An 18160-nucleotide genomic window follows, 5' to 3' on the forward strand; every position below is an offset into this window, starting at 1 on the left:
AGATGATCATGAGATCTTGCAGTAGCTGGCTGTCACTGCCATCAAACAAATAGCTTAGAGGGAGACAAACAGTTCCCTCATATAGCCATCCCTGGTAACATCTTCAGAAATGGATAAGTGCTTTCTTCTTTCAGCTATACCTTTCTCCATCCTTTCATCTTAAAATGATGGACTTTCTCTACCAAGTAATCCTTTTCCCATCTGTGGTCTCCCCTCCTATAGAATCGGACACTTCTTGTTGATGTCGATATAATGAAGCACGTTTACATGATATTCTTTTAGAATGGGCCTAATGATCATGAGGCTGTTCATTTCTTAATGGTGCCACAGTTTTGCCTGCCATTGTGGTTTTCTTAGACATCTCTTGGTTTTACTTTGACTGTGATGATTTTTGTTTAAGCACTGAATGAGATGGAAGACATGGTGCAAGAAGATGGAGAGGTGATGGCCGAGAGTGGACATGAGACTCCAGCTCACAGTCAGGCAGTTATGCCTGTGGATGTTGACGAGGAACAAGCAGGTAATCGTGTGACTTCCCACATTCATGGTTCTAAAAACTATGGCCTGACTTTAATGAAGAAAGGAAAACACTGAGAATGATGGTTTTTTTTCACATGACAGCTAATGATGTGTCACATGCTGTTTATTTTTGACTATGCTTGTGTTATTTCTTGCTCTGTGTGTATGTGTGTCTATCTATCTCTTATTAGTTTGTTTTTTAACTGTGGCAGCAGCTCCTCTTTCTCTATTGGTATACACACATATGTGTGTGTGGAGAAAAAAAACACTCAAGTTATAAATAAGAAAAGAACCTGATTAAATGTTCTGCTTATTCTCTCCCTTCATTTTGGTGGGGAGAAGTGGAGTGGTTGATTTGGTATAATAGACAGAACAAGATCTAGTCTCGGTTTGCCACTGGGTCATTTATAGCAGTCATATAACCCATAAAGATTACCTGATACAATCTTTCATCTTTACAGGTAGGGAAACTAATATTCTTTCAAAAGTTCGAATGGTTTACTCAAGACCACTCAGCCATTGATCAAGAAAACAAAACTAAAATTTTCTCACTCCTGGTCTGTTCAAATGCTACCTTGCCTTTGAATTGAGAACATCTTTAACTACCTTGTTTTAAGTGTCTTACAGATGCAGTCGCTCACTCAACAAATACTTGAGTGCCTACCCTGTGCCAGGCATTATACAGTATGACAGGAAAAAGATAGGAAAGCTTCCTCACTTGTCAGAGAAAAGTGGGTTGTGAGAGCTGAAGGTTTACAATGTGTAATGCCAAGCAGACAAAAAATTTTTTGTTGTTGTTTAGTCACCAAGTTGTGTCTGACTCTTTGTGACCTCATGGACTGCAGCCCGCCAAGCTCCACTGTCCCTGGGATTTCCCGGGCAAGAATACTGCATTGGGTGCCATTTCTTACTCCAGGGGATCTTCCCAACCCAGGGATTGAATCCGCATCTCCTGCATTGGCAGGCAAATTCTTTACCGCTGAGCCACCAGGGAAGCCCAAAACATTTGTTACATAAATATAAATAATCAAAGAACCAAATTGTAGCATGTATCCAGCCTTTCAAGAACATATCTGTGACATCCAGTGCATTAGACCTGTACTTAGTTAAAGAATGCAGAATTCTCACCAGTCTATAGGTTTCAGAGGCTTGCTTTCATTCAGACATTTGCAAAGTTAGGAAAATATTTAGCCTATTTTTCAAATAATTATAATGATTATTATTTTTAGGATTTAATTATGTGACTCTTTCCATCAGTGAAGATCTTGAAGGGAGATGCCATATGCTCTTCTACTTTAATTTTCCTTTATAATGTTGGGTGGTATATTAGTCATACTTAATGTTTACATAATGCCTTAGAATTAAAGTGTTTTCACAGTGTCTCATCCAAGTATATACTCATGAAAATGAGTGATCAGGGAGGTTTCATAGAGCCAAAGCATCTCTGTAATCCCAGAATACTGGAAACAGTATTTTGAGTGAAAGCCTTTCTTGGGCAAAAATTGACTGTTACGCCTTTGCTCTTTGTTTTAGGACCCAGTGGTCTTCAGCGTGTAGTAAAACCAACCCCAATTACTGTTCATGACTCAGAGAGTGATGATGAAGAAGACAGTCTAGAACTCCAAGAAGTCTGGATTCCTAAGAATGGTGCCCGGCGTTTCTCTGAGCGTGAAGAAAAAACCGGAGAGTCTGTGCAGTCCAGGGAATTATCAGGTGAGAGACTGTGTCTTACTCTGAACTGTTAGTGAGAGTCACCATGAGAACAGACACACTGGTGTTTACATACTGTGTCCCTGCCACAACTTGTGGTACAGTTAACATATCCTTATGAAATGTGACAGGGGGCAAGAAAGGCAGCAGAGCAAGCAAGAGAGGAAAATCTTGAGTGGCGCTATCAAGGGCGAGTGCAGCACAAGAATATTGTGGAATTGGGGCTCAGGGAGGAGAAGATGTGAGGATTGTCAGTCCCATAGTGGAGGCTTTAGGAAGTTGTGGCATCAGAGTATCAGGGATTAGTGAGGGGCCTGTGCCTCACATAAAAGATGACAACCGAGTCATCTGGAGCAGTGAAGACCAACCATTCCCCAGGTGGGCATCTGTCCACTTGGGCTTATTTAGCAAATGTTGGTAGTTAGTTTGGTGCTTGAGAAACTCCTGAAGTATGTTCTTATAATCCCTTGTCTCCCTTTAAATCCAGTCCACAACCTTCTGCTGTTTGCCTCACCAAGAAACTTTAATTCTGTTAACTTTTAGGTTTATACTTCTTTCCTTGGTCTTCCCTTCTATTTCTCAGAACCATATGCTTACCATTTTCTGCAAAGGATGAGGTTTTTTTTAAATTGTCCACTCATTTTTCCTTGAAAACCCTATTCCTTAATGTATCTGAATGTTTAGTATATATTTGTATACATTTAACACTGAACCTGAAATGTACACACATTTCTGTGTATGGTAAGCTCAGTTCTTTAGACTTGGAATAACTTACTAACCACTAACTGATTACTCACTTCTTACTTTATTCCTTTTAAGAAATTCAGATTTATCTTAACACTTGTTTAAAGGAGCTTTTATGGACAGTGACATTTAGGAAAAGTCATGTGACCAGCTGACTAACCTAATGTTTCCTAGAAAGTTTAGTTTCTGAATTTAGAAACCAGATTTTGTGTCAGCCAGACAAAACCTAATTTAAGTATGCTTTTGTATATTCATTCAGCCTTACTGTGCCCACAGGTACTGTGTTAGGTGCTGTGAGGGGTGAGATAAATAAGTCTTGACCTCTCTCTGTTTCCCTCCCTCTGTCGGGAACATCTAGTCTGGTTGAAGAGTCAGGTCAGAAACATAGATAATATTTTAGGGCATGTACTGTGGTGGCTCTGGGGTGGGAGTGCAGAAGAGATTGAACAGATGTCCAAAGCCAAAAAAAACTGGTGACAGTAAAGGCTCCTAGGTAATAAGGCAGGGGTATATTCAAAGAAAAGTTTGGGTGGGGGTGTAGAATGTTTATAGAGGGGACAAGAATGGAAGGTTAGTTTGCAATTAGGTCATGACAAGCCTTGACATCTGATCTCAAGAGTGTTAATCAGGTAGGCACTAGAGAGCCATAAAGAACTTCTGAGCAGCTGAGTGATGTGGTCGCCATTATGCCTTAGGAAAATTAGTGTACATTGTTTCCTGTTCCAGATTTACTCTTACCTTTTGTCCAGAATTTGTACTGAAATCTTTTCTTTTCCTCGGGCCATTCTTCTTTTTCTGTAAGCAGTAAGTGGAAAAGGCAAGACTCCACTTCGAAAGAGGTACAACTCCCATCAGATGGGCCAGTCGAAGCAGTTTCCTCTCGAGGAAAGCAGCTGTGAGAAAGGCTGTCAGGTCACCAGTGAGCAGATCAAAGCCGATATGAAAGCAGCTAGGGATATTCCTGAAAAGAAAAAAAACAAGGATGTTTATCCCAGCTGCAGCAGCACCACCGCCAGCACAGTGGGAAACTCCAGCTCACACAGCACTGCTTCTCAAAGCCCCGACTTTGTAAGGACGGTGAACAGCGGCGGCTCTTCCGAGCCTAGCCCTACAGAAGTGGATGTGTCCAGGCAGTGTGTCTGCTCCCCCGGTGGGTCAGAGGACTCTGAGGCCATGGAGGAGGGAGATGCAGAGAGTTCTGTCTGCCCCAGATGCTGCTGTCACAGGCCCCAGGAATCCCAAAGGAGAACTAGCAGGTGTTCTGATGAGGAACGTCCTTCAACCAGCCGAGCCTGTGTTGTGAATGGCCCGGATGGTACGAGATCCGCCTTTTCCTTTAGGACTCTGCCACAAGGGGGGTCTTCAGGCCCAGCACATGATGAGAGGACTAATGGGAGTGGCTCTGGGGCTACAGGTGAGGACAGGAGGGGGAGCTCCCAACCTGAGCACTGTGACGTGCAGTCTAATGAAGACTACCCTCGGAGGCCCCTAACAAGGGCCAGGAGCAGACTCTCCCATGTACCGCTGGTATCTGAGTCAGGTATGACAATGCTGCCAGGATTAGCTACTGCAGGTTAGGACCAGAGAAGAGCATTTGCTCGTTCTATAAGTTTTCTTACATAAAGCCAGTTTGGCAAATTGATTTCTATGTTTGGGTTCTGTGATCATATAGATCTTGAGCTAATTTTCAGCAGTGGGATGGGAGCGGGGAGTGGGGGTGGCATGTAAAACAGCTTGTAAGATATCCAGCCAAGAAAAGCTCAGATAGTTATGCTTCTAAGAAAAGTATAATTGTGTATATGTATTGACCTTAAATACTGTACTGATTTTGATGTCTTATTCCCAATATATAAACTCTGCTCCCATTCCACATTCAGAAGTCTTAACTTTTAAGACTTAACTAGTTAAGTTTTAAAACCTTAGCCAAAAGGTAAAGACTGTAAGTTGTTGGGGCCGGGGGAGCACAGTATATGGGTATACCCCTATGTTTGTTTCTGCAGTATTCAGTAATTTTTTCCAAAGTCTAGTTTTGTCTCCAGTCAGGTTTGCCAGGAGATAAGCAGGTAAGTAAGTGGTTTAGCTGAGAATTATTTTGATGAAGATATATTCAAGATGTACATATGTATACAATTTCATTAATATTTATTTGTATGCCAAGGCATTGGATTAGGTAGGGGTAAAGCACATTTCTTAATTATAATTCTGTTTATATTTCTGATCTTATTTTTAAATACTGTCTGCTGCCTTTATTAAGTTGTATATAGCTGTCAGTGAATAATAATACATTTTATTTTCTCTAAGTCTCACTCAATTTTATAATCTTTACATCAACACCCAGCACATAGAGTACCTTTTTATATACTACATAGAGTTGATTAAATCATGTGGAGTTAAACTAACAAAAACAAGCTTTCATAAGATAAATATGAGACCTTATTTATGTACTGTTACCAATCATAAACTCAAAGTATATGAGTTTTATTTGAAGATTTTATCATGCTTTACAACCATTTGTTCTGCCATGATGAAAATACTTTTCCCAGCTTGAATTTTAAATGCTTTTTATCTTTTTTTATACATAACGTGGATTTACCATTTTAATCATTTTGTAGTATATAGCTTTTAGCATTAGGTATATTCATATTGTTATGCATCCATCACCACCATCCAGCTCAACTTTTTCATCATCCCACATTGAAAGTCTGTGCCCGTTAAACAGAAACACCCCATTAGGACACCCTTTGTTGTATGGTTTTTCATATTTGTAAAGTCAGATCTACATGTTTAGTTTTGTGATATCTTTGTTTTTATGCTCTGGAAAGCCTTCTGTAAACCTGGCTCAGATAATTGTTCACATCTTGTCATTCTTTTATTCATGTATTTGTTTATTTTAGTTTAAATCTTTATTATAATCTTTGGGAACTGTTTTTTAATTACAAATTGTCACCTCGTTGTCTCAGTACTGCTTACTGACATCCATCCTCATCATTATTTTGAAATACTCTTTTATCATGTACTTTGGCTCTATTGCAGTTTATCTCTTGGCATGCTGTCCTATTCTAGTGTTCTGTCCTCATTCATTACTCTTGGCAAAATTTCCTTGGTTAGTCATGCATTTATCACTTACTTTTATAGTTTTATAATTTGTCAAGTTGCAGAAACAAACATTCCTATGTTTTGTTTATAATTCCTTTACATTGATTGACTGAAAAGATAATGATCAGTTTTTGAGTCTTTATTTAGGGACTATTTTTGTCTCCTGTGCCTTGGTAAAGTTTTAAGAGCTGTTACTGTTTTGGGGTGGGGAGTGTTTTGCTTGTGTTTTTAATGTGGGTCCTTCACATTAACCATCTTAGGGGAGGGGGTTTGACTTCTTTGCCTTATGTTCTCTTATTCCCTTTGCCACTTTCTTCTGACTTGTTTCGTGACCAGAACTTTTTCTTACGTTAAATAATTTACTAGAAGTAAATTTATGTAGTGCTTTTTACTTTTTTAGGTAAATTATATCTGTTGTCTTATTGATTTTTTTTTTATTCCAATTTGAGAAGACTTACAATGTCTATAGTTAATGTGTATAGTGTATATGATAGGTAAATTACCTGCTAATATTTTTTAACACAATACAAATGTCCATTTACTTTCAATAACAGCTTTTCTGGGGAAATTTCAAACTGCTGATTTTTAAATTATCCATATCTTTTTTGGGAAGAACAGTTTATGTGGGTGACTTTCAGCTTGCTATTTTTAATCTAGCATTTTTTTTATCTGTTGGCCATTCTGCTTTAAAAGTTTTAAGGAGAAAAGTCCAAACTAATAAAGGAACAAACTTGACTGAGTGTTACAGATTTTTTAAAAATTACTTCAAAGAAAATATTTGCATTTTTAATTTGGTTTTTTATTTATGGCTTTATGTAGTGTTAAAACCATGTTAGAAGTAGTTATTTGTCTTGTGATTTCCTATATTGGGAATAAATGCCTGTAAGTTGTTCTTTTTCTCCTCATTGTATAATGCTTTATAAAATAAATATCACAAAAATAACTAATTGGATTGTTAAAGAATGGCATTTAAGATGAGCATGATACGGTTCTCATGAATACTAACCTCTTTCCTTAACACCCATGACTGCATTGGTCTGCTTTTCTGTGTTTCCGTAGCATCTTCACTAATGTCATGTACACTGTGTGTTGTAATTCCGTGTTTTACTGTCTATTTTTCCAATAGACTATGAGCTCCATGAGGGCAGGGACAGTGTCTGCTTGCTCACCATAATATTCCCAGCTTCTAGCACAATGTCTTACATGGTATGGGTCTTGAGTGAATAATTGTGAACTTAATAAGTGGTAGGAGCCATCATATGAGGTATGTTGATGCTGGTGGATGTATAAAATCACTAAGGATTGTCCCTAAACAAAGAAGGGGGCATAAGAAAAACACACAATGTACTCTGTTTTCTTTTTACATTGGGAAGCATTTGTTTTTCAAGATTATCTACATATAAAATGTGACTTAGTTTTACAATTTTTCTTAGTAAACAAACTGCCAATTTGGGTACTCAGGAGAACAGGAAATTTAAGTTTGAGCCCAATATTCTGATCAGTTAGAGAGTAGGAGAGGGAAGCAATCCATGACAGTGAGAGGGTGAAGATTGGAGCATGAAAGGAGAGTGCTGATAGAAGAGTCTTATTTGAACACTGTGATGAAGGAATGAAAGCAAACCTGTTTCTGTTTTCATTTTGTGGCACTGGGAGAGGGAACCAGGACTTATTATTGGTTGAAACGGGTGTGTGAAATTTGGCTGTTGTATGAAATGGTGCTGCTGTTAGAAGATTCCCTGTCAATGAAGATAACTAGATTATTCATGAAGCTCCTTCAGGAGTACTGTGTAAGTTGGCCTTCAGTGTATCAGTAGTTTTCTTTTCTAGAAACCCAGGATTTTTGCTTGGGTTCAAAGTCCTTGGAGGAAATTTGATAGGTAACAACTCTTGGAGTCCCTTCTAGGCTTCAACCAAAGTAGCTGTCTTCAGTTGTTTTGCGTAATATTTCACAAAGATTTTGAATGGTGGAGGAAAGAGTTCTGGTATATTGAAAAGAGAAAAAAACCACTTGAACTGGATCTGTAGAGTTCCTATACAACCCCAAGCCTTTGGAAATTTTCAGTATTTGTATCTTGTTTCCCTTTCTTTGTGGTCTTTCAAGCTTGAAGTGAGCGAGTTACCAAGTTTGTAGTCTAGTAGTATTGTGCAATAAGGTGGGATTTAATTAATAAATGTCAATCTTAAGTATATGCTCTGCTACAGAATGACTCAAAATGAAGACAGTGATTTAGTGTCTTGTCTTGGAAAATATATGTGCTTGTTAAGTTTTTGAGATGAATTTCGAACTTGTCCTTAATATCAACATGATATTTGATGATTATATAATTAAACTATAATGTTTTAGAAAAATACTAGTAAATGAATTAGAGCCTAACTAGGCAGAGTTTGGCAGATAAGTGATTGCAGGTTTTCTAGCACAGTGGTAAATACCTTGGCAAACTGTTTTCTCTTTCCATGTCTGAGTTTACTTATTTGTAAAACAAGGAGAAGAATCTATCTCAGAGGGCTGTTAACAAGATTAAATTAGTTAATATAAGTAAAACCCTCAGAAAAGTGCCTGACACACAGTAAGCGCTCAGTAAATATTTGCTATTATTGTTATTCCATTGATGTGTCTGTGATGCTTTCAATCATTCAGTGAATGTTGAGTGCCATTTCATTCAATAAATGTTCATTTTAGCTCATCGTTAGCAGCTGACGTTGATACGAAGATGAAATAAGACAATGTTGTTGTCTTCAAGGAGCTTTTAGTTTAAATGGAGAAATAAAACATATACAGGGAATTATAGAACCAGATGTTTGGGGATCCAGGTGACTTATTAGAGCAGGTAGCATTTAAGCTAGACCTTTCAGGGATGGATAGTATTTCAAAAATTGAAGTCAGGAAAGGTGGGCAGGAAAAGCTAAAATGATCAATGACTTCAGAGCCATTGGCAATAGGAGATGACTAGGATATGGTATGGGGTAAAGTTGAGAAAGGTTGGGGCTAAAGTATAGCTCCAAATGTCAGGCATTAATATGTATTCCCTAAGCAGTAGTCAATGAGTTAAAGTTGTTTAGCAGGAAATTGGTGAGTTTAATCTTACCAGTAGTATTTAGGATAGGTTGAGTGTGTAGAGATGAAAATGTTGATTAGATTGTTGGAATGGCCCAGGTATGAAGAGCACGATGTATGTTTGACATTGGTATGTTTGAGACAGCAGAAGGTTATCTTGTTTTGGAAGTCATTTGGAAATGGCAGTCTGTTTGTATTCCTTTGAGAACCAAGTAGTAGAATTGAGAGTTGCCTTAATGGAGTTTATACCTATGCATTTCAGTGTGCTCTCTTTGAAGGAAAGACAACAAAGCTAAAATTTGGATTTCCTCTCGCCTTTTTTAGAAGTTGCCAAAACAAAGTCACGTCATGCCATGAAGCGGAAGCGGACAGCGGATAAGTCCACCAGTACCAGTGATCCTGTGATTGAGGATGACCATGTGCAGGTGAAGGGGAAAACCTTCACTTACCTTTCAGTCCTGCCAAGTTCCTAAATAATGTAAAGGAACTGAAGTTTCCGTCTTTACGTATTTTCTTTGCCCTAAAGAGAAGAGATTGGTAGTAGTTGCTTCTCAGTTGTGCCAGTGAAAACATTTAGGTTTTTTTTTTTTTTTTTAAAGAAAAAGTACATACTCTAGAAGGTACATCTTTTAAATTTTTTTCCTTGTAGGTCCTTGTATTAAAATCCAAAAATCTTGTTGGAGTCACTATGACCAACTGTGGAATCACAGATCTAGTGCTGAAAGACTGTCCCAAGATGATGTTCATCCATGGTATGTACTTAGGCCCATCTCATACTAGAGCATCATGACTGAGCTTAAAGGATTAAAGTTTCATAAATACTATAATAACATTACTGTATTGCTTTTTCAAAGAATCAGTTAGATTTTTCTAATTCTGTCCTCATTCTGTAGTTCTCAACTCTGTAGTATTTGCAAGGGGCCACTTAGTTTATCTTTTAATATAGACTCTCCTCCAGTTTCCTCCTCAAGATAATTGCAACTTGATCTGACAGAGGTTAAGTCAACAGCATATATGGGGTTTAGAGTCAAGTAGGCCTCATCTTGAATCCTTTGCTATTTTCTAGCTGTGTGGTGTTGGACATGTCTTTATGTGTGTGTTTACAGAGGGAGTGGTGACTGGGCCTTAAGTGCTTGACTGCTCTGGATTTGATACCATCAATCATAACCTCAGTTCATGACACATCATCCCTAGTCTAGGCCCTACATTTCTTTCCAGTCCCATTTGTCCCTCATTGCCAGTCCCATTGGCTCCCATTACCTTTGGTTGTGTATTTAATATATGTCCTTCCAATACATTTCTCATATCTTTTTAATATACATATGTATCTCTAAGCAAATAAGTAAGTTATTAAAAGTTTAAAATTTTTAAATTGAAAATGCATGAGTTAAAAACTTCAGATACATAGTATGCCTCATACATTATCTGTTTATTTTTCCATTATTACTCAAAATTGATTTTGATACTATCCATGTAAAATCATGAAAAACTGACTTGTTTCTTGCTTTGTGCAACTTACGTATTCTGCGTTGATTTTTTTCGATCTGTAAAGTGTACATAATTATACTTACTTTATAAAGCATTTGCAAAGGTTAAATGGAGTGATTGATACATGGTTACACGTATGTATATGGTATGTAAGATTAAAAAAAAGGAAGGGGGTATTTTTCTGAAGTTGTTATCCTATTGTAGTTAAATGTGTCACATTTACTTTTCTCTGTAACCTCACATTTGTATGTTAAATAGGAAGAATATTTAATCATGTTTCTCAGTAGAACTTTCTGCAGTGATGGAATAGTCTGTATCTCTATAGTTTTATATGTAACCACTGGCTACCTGTGACTTCTGAACATTTGAACTCTGACTAGTGTCTGAGGAACTAAATTGTTAGTTTTATTACATTTTAGTTAATTTAAATTTAAATAGGTCCAGGTATCTAGTGACTACCATACTGGACTGTACAACTTTTGACCAAAGTATCCAAATATTTCTGAGTTGGTTTTTTTTTTTTTTTTTAAGGTTCTGGTTTTATACTGTGATAAGAATTGAAACCAACACTGCTTATTCCCTATGGGCAAATGACAGATAACGTATGTGAACCATTACCGATAAAGTTGTATAGTTCAATAGTTGCTGTCATTCATCCTCTTCAATAAACATTTCCTAAACAATTCCTGTATTTAGGCAAGTCATTATCTGAGACCTGAATTTCTTGTCAGTAACATCTTAGATAAGAAAGGGTGCCTTCACTTCCTTTCTAGCATGAGGGTGACAGTCTCCCTTTGAATGGGACAGAATCATATTTTCAAGTCATTTTGATGACTGTCAGTTGTCCTGTATAATAATACTTGGCCTGTGTTAAAGATGTTTTTATCTGCAGTATTTTATGCTAATGAAAAATGTGCCAGTCCTCAAAAGAGGATTCCAAATAGGCTATATACGTTGCTCTGTTATTTTGTGTAAGTTATTTATAGATCTTACCTTTGTTTTCATTTTGTAGCTACAAGATGCAGGGTACTGAAACATTTAAAAGTAGAAAATGCACCAATCGTAAACCGATTTGATTATGCACAGTGCAAGAAACTGAATATGGATCAGGTACTAGACCAGATACTAAGGATGCCTCCTGAGAGAAACCGTATCATATACCTACGCCCCATGCAGCAGGTAACGAGCTCTGCTTCTTTTTGGTGATGACAAAAAGCAGCTGCTGCTGCTAAGTCGCTTCAGTTGTGTCCAACTGCGACCCCATAGATGGCAGCCCACCAGGCTCCTCCGTCCATGGGATTTTCCAGGCGAAGAGTACTGGAGTGGATTGCCATCGCCTTCTCTATAACATATTGTACTCATCCTTTTTTTAGTCTTCAGCCTTTTTAAAATTGGCGTTTATTCATTTGCTGAATCCACAGTAATGTTTCTTTGGATTCTCCAGAGTTTTTTAACCAACCTAGACTATCTTGCCAGTTTTCTGCATCAGTGCTTCTCTAATAGATCATTGTGGGGCTTTTAGCAAGTTATATGATGAGGAGAGTTGTTTTTCAACAAGTTTTTATACTTATTAAAAGCTGCCTGTGATAAAGAGCAGACTCTGGTTTCAGACTTCCTGGTTCCAGTTCTGGTTCACTGATCTGTAGCAGATTGCTTGACTTCTATGTTTTAGTTTCTTCATCTCTAAAATTAGAAGAATAAAAACCTGCAGTTACTGTGATGGTTAAATTAATACATGTTAAGTGCTAGCACAGTTCCTGGCATATACTAAGCAATCAAATGATAGTTGCTGTTATTACCATTATCATTATTAAGAGTAAACATTTTATAGTATCCGTACGAGATGATGGCTGTTAGCTGAACCTACTGTGGTAAAATTTCACAATATATATAATAATAAAGCATCGTGCTGTATACCTTAAGTGTATACAGTGATGTGTGTCAATTATTTCTCAATAAAACTGAGGGGAAAAAAAGAGTAGCATTGCATGTAAAACTGCTTGATGTCAAAAGAAAGTTTAAAGGAAATAATAACCTTTAAACAGTCAGTGTTTGCAGTCAGTGTTTGAACCTTGCCTGAAAAGAGTCATTTCAGTACACAGATTGCTTGTTGAGTGTTTATAATTTGCTGGGGCTGAAAAATACACAGGACGTCATCCTTCCCTTGAGAAATTTGCCTTTCCATGAAGGAGGTAGACATGTATGTCATTAAGATGGCAAAGTGAAATATTATACTTATTTCATAAGTATAATAGGGATGCAGTGTGAACAAAGGCTACAAGGAAGCAAGGAAATGTGCTCTGTCTTTAGGAATGGACAGCAGTCCAGTTAGAGTGGGGTGTATGGTTCTACATTCACAGTTTTATAATGTAGTCTTTAAACCTGTAAAGGACATACTCAGAAGTCAATTCCTGGGATCAGTTACCTAAATCCAGATTCTCTGGTTTAATGTGCATTTATACAACAGTGAGATGTAAATTGTTGAGCTTGCTAGACAGATGAATTTGCTCAGCCTTATTCCTAGCATGGCAGGTTGTGTTCAGGGCAGAATGTGACTATTTGATTTTCAAATCAGCCAAAGATTCAAAAACTGAAGTCCCAAGGAAAGATTGTTCAAGCCCGAGGAGATAGATTGCTAAGGCATTCTCTTCCTTGGTTCCAAATCCTCTCTGGTATTTTCCACAGGTGGACACACTAACATTGGAGCAGAAGCTATTTAGTGGTCCCTACCCCTATCATATCTGTATTATCCATGAATTCAGTAACCCTCCCAATGTCCGGAACAAGGTGCGCATTCGCAGCTGGATGGACACGATAGCAAACATTAACCAGTAAGTAATCTGCAGCCCTGACAGCCTTCTGAATCATTCTGTGGAGCAAGGATACCCAGAAACAAATCCTAATTGTTTTTTATTTTAAATTATTTCATCCAGGCTTTTCAGGCACTGACACACATGAAATATGTGAAGAAAAAAAAAATGAGGGAAATAAGACTTAATACTAAAATGCATACATGTATATTTGTAACTTTTTATTTTCAAGCTTAAAAACCACAAGAACAGGCTGTACATGTACCTTTAGTTTCATGCCTTTAGCCTACAGCATGTTTGGGTGGTTGTGGTGGTTTAGTCGCTAAGTCGTGTCCGACTCTTGCAACCCCATAGACTGTAGCCTGCCAGGCTCCTCTGTCCGTGGCATTCTCCAGGCAAGGGTACTGGAGTGGGTTGCCATTTCCTTCTCCAGGGGATCTTCCTCACCCAGGTATTGAACCCAGATCTCCTGCATTGTAGGCAGACTTTTTAACGACTGAGCTACAAGGGAAGCCCCACAGCATGTTTAAAAGAGGTCAAATTAAAGATCTTAAAAAACTCTGTTTTTAAAATATATATATATATATTTATTTATTTTTGGCTCTACTAGGTCTTTGTTGCTGTGCATGGGCTTTCTCTGGTTGCAGTGAGCAGGGGCAACTCTTCATTGTGGTGCACAGACTTCTTATTGAGGTGGCTTCTCTTGCTTTGGAGCACGGACTCCAGAGCACATAGGCTCCAGTAGTTGGGGCCTACCGGCTTAGTTGCCTTGTGGTATGTGGAATCTTCTTGGAACAGGGATTGAACCCATGTCTTCTGCATTAGCAGGCGGATTCTTAACCACTGGACTGCCAACCCACTCCAGTATTCTTGCCTGGAAAATCCTATAGACAGGAGCCTGGTGAGCTACTGCCCGTGGGGTCGCAAACAGACACAACTTAGCAACTTAGCACGGACCACCAGGGAAGTCCAAAGCTGTGATGTTTTATATCATCAGAATATATGCATCAGTCTTTATGCATTTGTTTATTTTAATATTTTGTTTGAGATCTTCATTAGAATCAAGGCAAGACACATTTTGATAGTTCCTTTCTAACATGTATCCCAACATTATTTTCAGTTTTATAATTTTTTAATTTTTCCTGTTGCCTCCAGAGAGCTCATTAAGTATGAATTCTTCCCTGAAGCCACACGAAGTGAAGATGACTTAAAGAAGTACCCTAAGTATCCCTGGGGTAGAGAAATCTATACTTTAGAAGGTGAGCATTTATTTGTAAATGGTTAGAAAGCTAAAGAGCTGTTAACTAACTAGATGGAGAGACATGTCTTAGGGAAGATAGGAGTAGGAGCCTTACAGTTTGTCAAAATAATGGGAATATTAAATATCTACAGGTAGCAGGGATGAGATAAATATTGCTCTCCCTGTATGAGTCTTTGCCACCCCTAAAATAATCAACAGTATTGAAACGAAAAGTACAAGAAATTGAAACTTGATACAGCTTGAGTTGCAGTGACTTGAGGGAACCTGTGTCAGCCTCTTTATTTTGTGTATACACACACACACAAACATAAAGGGAGAGAAACTGAGGCTTAATGAAAGCCAAGGATGATCAAAATCACATGACCAAGTAGTAGCAGAGCTAGAATTGGAATCCATAGCTCTGGTGCTGCTTTTGAAATGCTACACATTTGACCCTATCATTACTTCCCCACCAGTAGCACTGTTGATCTGTCTTCTTTTAGGTGTTGTGGATGGAGCACCGTATTCCATGATTTCAGACTTCCCTTGGTTGAGATCACTACGGGCAGCAGAACCTAACAGCTTTGCGAGATACGATTTTGAGGATGATGAAGAAAGTAATTATGACCTGACTTTATTTTTATTCTCTAGTTTGAGCGTTAGATCCTGAGTATTTTGTTTGAGTTACAAGCAGTGCAGCTTTTAATCACTTCCCATATAAATGTTTTTGCTTTTTATTATTGTTTGGTTCTCCCCTTGCTCAAAAACAGAACGGCTCTAAATGCGTACAATAGAGAATCATTGACTTAACTAGGGATAGGTAGGAAGGAGCCCTTCAGACAGATTTTCCTGCCTAGTTTGTTTTTTTTTAATTACCTAAATGTTGATGATCTTGTTACTCTTTGTTAAAGAATTGGTAAAGTATATTGTTTAAAATTGTTCCACTTATACTAATTATTCTGCTCATTATGAGCTGCTTCTTGTTGGGTAGCATGTGGGAACTTAACAATTTAGGTGTAGCTTTTAGGAAATCTATTTATGAAATAGATTTCATAAAACTAAATGTACATATATATGATTTACATCTCTGGTGCATTTTCTCCTTGGGCCTGTAATCATATGCACTCTTTTTGGCATCACAGTAGTATAACCACACTGATGGGAACTCATTCCATGAGCTAAACATACATCAGTACACTGCATGAGTATACAGGCATATCTCATGGACCAGCTTAATCAGAGTAGCTTCCCAAATGATTTTGATAATCTTGTTTCCCCTTTTCTTTCTACTTTCCAAGGCACCATCTATGCTCCTCGAAGGAAAGGGCAGCTGTCTGCAGACATCTGTATGGAAACAATAGGAGAGGAAATTTCAGAGATGCGTCAGATGAAGAAGGGTGTATTTCAGCGAGTAGTGGCGATCTTTATCCACTATTGTGACGTCAATGGAGAGCCTGTTGAAGATGACTACATTTAACTGGCCCTCTTCTTTCTAATTGTCCTCGGAGTGCTGCTGGGGCTGTCCAACTGCCAGCAAGCCCCACAGAGACTTGGGGGCGTGCAGTTGGGAGGCCCGGGCTCATTTTGGTGTATAGAAAATGTATCAGGAACATTGAAGTTGTATACAAAGATTTGTACATAGAGGAGATATACAAAGATACTTCCTAAGTACCAGCTTTATATCATATGTTTATACAATTTAATTTAAAAGTTCATTTTAATGAAGGCAGGTAATTGGAAAGAGTTCATTTTGTTCATTTTTCCAGACTTAGTTCATAAAGTATCACTTTTTGGCTGAGCCCCCATTTACTATATTCTTAATAATCACTGTCATTCCCTTAAATCTGTGCCTTTTTCTTCTCGAGCGAAGCTGTCTGAGTATATCTGTTGAAGAGTCTTTTTTGTCTTGTGCTCTTTTGTGTTTATTAAAACTCCAGCTAACCTTATAGTCAGAGGCGGCTATATGTTTCTGTACAAAGTTGTGGTTCTTTTTTTCTCTTGGTATTATAGTTGCCATATTTCTTAAAATGAAGTTAAAAAGACTCATGAGTTTGAGGGGGAAATGGAAAAGTTTCCAAAGCATTTCTAGTTATTTATTTCCATATTCAGTTGTGTATATGCTTTATCTTGAATATAAAAATAAAAGTTTATTAAAAACTTTTTTCTTGCCTTGGAACTGAATTGCTCATTTTAAAGAAGAGGAGCAAATACTACACAGCAAAGGAATGCATAGATAGAGTTGTGTCTAAGTAAGATTTTAGTGTAATCTAATTTCTGATCGCTTTTTTAAAAGTTCTGTGGCTGCAAAAATGTTCAACTCTTTTTGATAGAACACTGAGAGCAGCAGAATTTCCCCAGATACCTTGTCTTCAGGAGATGTCCTTTCTCAAGGAGAGAAGTTTACCTGATACACAGCAGTGATAGATGCAGTATCACAGTGTCCAGGATTAAGGCAAAAAAAACCTTTAGAGCAACACCTGCATTTGGATGCTGGCTTTGCCAGTTTCTAGCTGAGTAACCACAACAAACTACATAAACTGAAGGTCTGTGGGAATATTTTATAATCTCTTTCCAAATAGAATATGTAATTACAGTCTGTATGAGGTGTAAGAGTCTAACCCCTTCATTTACAGGGGATTAATTGAAGCCTAGAGGGAAAATGGCTTTCCCATGGTCAGGGGCAGGTTAAGGTCAAGCCGGACAAGAATTCTAGTGTCTGATTCCTACCAGGCTGCCTCTCTCTTCATCATTAATACTTAAAGAAAGACAAGGTGCTGGCAAGTATTTACTAACACTAACACTGTTAAATCAGTTTCTTCAGACTTTAATTAAATTTGCCTGTTTATATTAGGAAGAATGGTGCTGCATTCAGTCATCTCTTTAGTACCTTGTTTTTAACTCAGCTACCTCTCTTCTAAGAGTGTATTCCACTCTGCAGGTGAGAACTGTGACCACTAAAAGGTGAGAAACAAATTACAGGACATTCTAGATATTTCAAAGTAATACAGAGCCCCCAACTCAGCTAAGACTCATCTAAACCTGTTTTTTCACTGTAACTGTAACGTGTATATGTGTGTGTTAGTTTCTCAGTGGTTTCCAACTCTTTGCAACCATCTTTACTGTAGCCCGCCAGGCTCCTCTGTCCATGGAATTCTCCACGCAAGAATACTGCAGTGGGTAGCTTTCTCTTACTCTAGGGGATCTTCCTGACCCACGGATCGAACTCAGGTCTCCTGCATTATAGGTGAATTCTTTTACCGTCTGAGCCACCAGTGAAAGTTGCTCAGTCATGTCTTGACTCTTTGCGACCCCATGGACTATACAGTCCATGGAATTCTCCAGGCCAGAATACTGAGTGGGTAGCCTTTCCCTCCTCCAGGGGATCTTCCCAACCCAGGAATCGAACCCAGGTCTCCCGCATCGTGGGGCGGATTCTTTACCAGCTGAGCCACAAGGGAAGCCCAAGAGCCACCAGGGAAGCATAACCATGATAACCAA

The 18160-nt window shown here is 38.2% G+C and overlaps 1 protein-coding gene across 40 annotated transcripts in view; it reads left to right on the plus strand.

The window, feature by feature from the left end:
* The window catches only part of FBXO38 (F-box protein 38), a 53130-nt gene extending 36307 nt beyond the window's left edge, over nt 1-16823 (plus strand). For 16 of the 40 annotated variants that reach the window (XM_081495677.1, XM_081495683.1, XM_081495678.1 and 13 more), the window contains 10 exons: nt 401-520; nt 2053-2232; nt 3779-4513; nt 9449-9549; nt 9774-9876; nt 11625-11791; nt 13298-13443; nt 14578-14681; nt 15166-15279; nt 15961-16823. In XM_081495677.1, the coding sequence (XP_081351803.1) occupies nt 401-520; nt 2053-2232; nt 3779-4513; nt 9449-9549; nt 9774-9876; nt 11625-11791; nt 13298-13443; nt 14578-14681; nt 15166-15279; nt 15961-16139 (1949 nt within the window). In that variant the 3' untranslated portion in view covers nt 16140-16823. Of the gene's footprint in view, nt 1-400; nt 521-2052; nt 2233-3775; nt 4514-9448; nt 9550-9773; nt 9877-11624; nt 11792-13297; nt 13444-14577; nt 14682-15165; nt 15280-15960 lie in introns of all 40 variants that reach the window. The other 24 variants (XM_081495699.1, XM_081495700.1, XM_081495701.1 and 21 more) reach the window with 6 other exon arrangements.
* Nucleotides 16824-18160: the final 1337 nt, after the last annotated feature.

The sequence above is a fragment of the Giraffa tippelskirchi genome, chromosome 6 (assembly GCF_054371585.1).
Source record: "Giraffa tippelskirchi isolate mGirTip1 chromosome 6, T2T-mGirTip1v1.2.pri, whole genome shotgun sequence".
Classification (NCBI taxonomy): domain Eukaryota; kingdom Metazoa; phylum Chordata; class Mammalia; order Artiodactyla; family Giraffidae; genus Giraffa; species Giraffa tippelskirchi.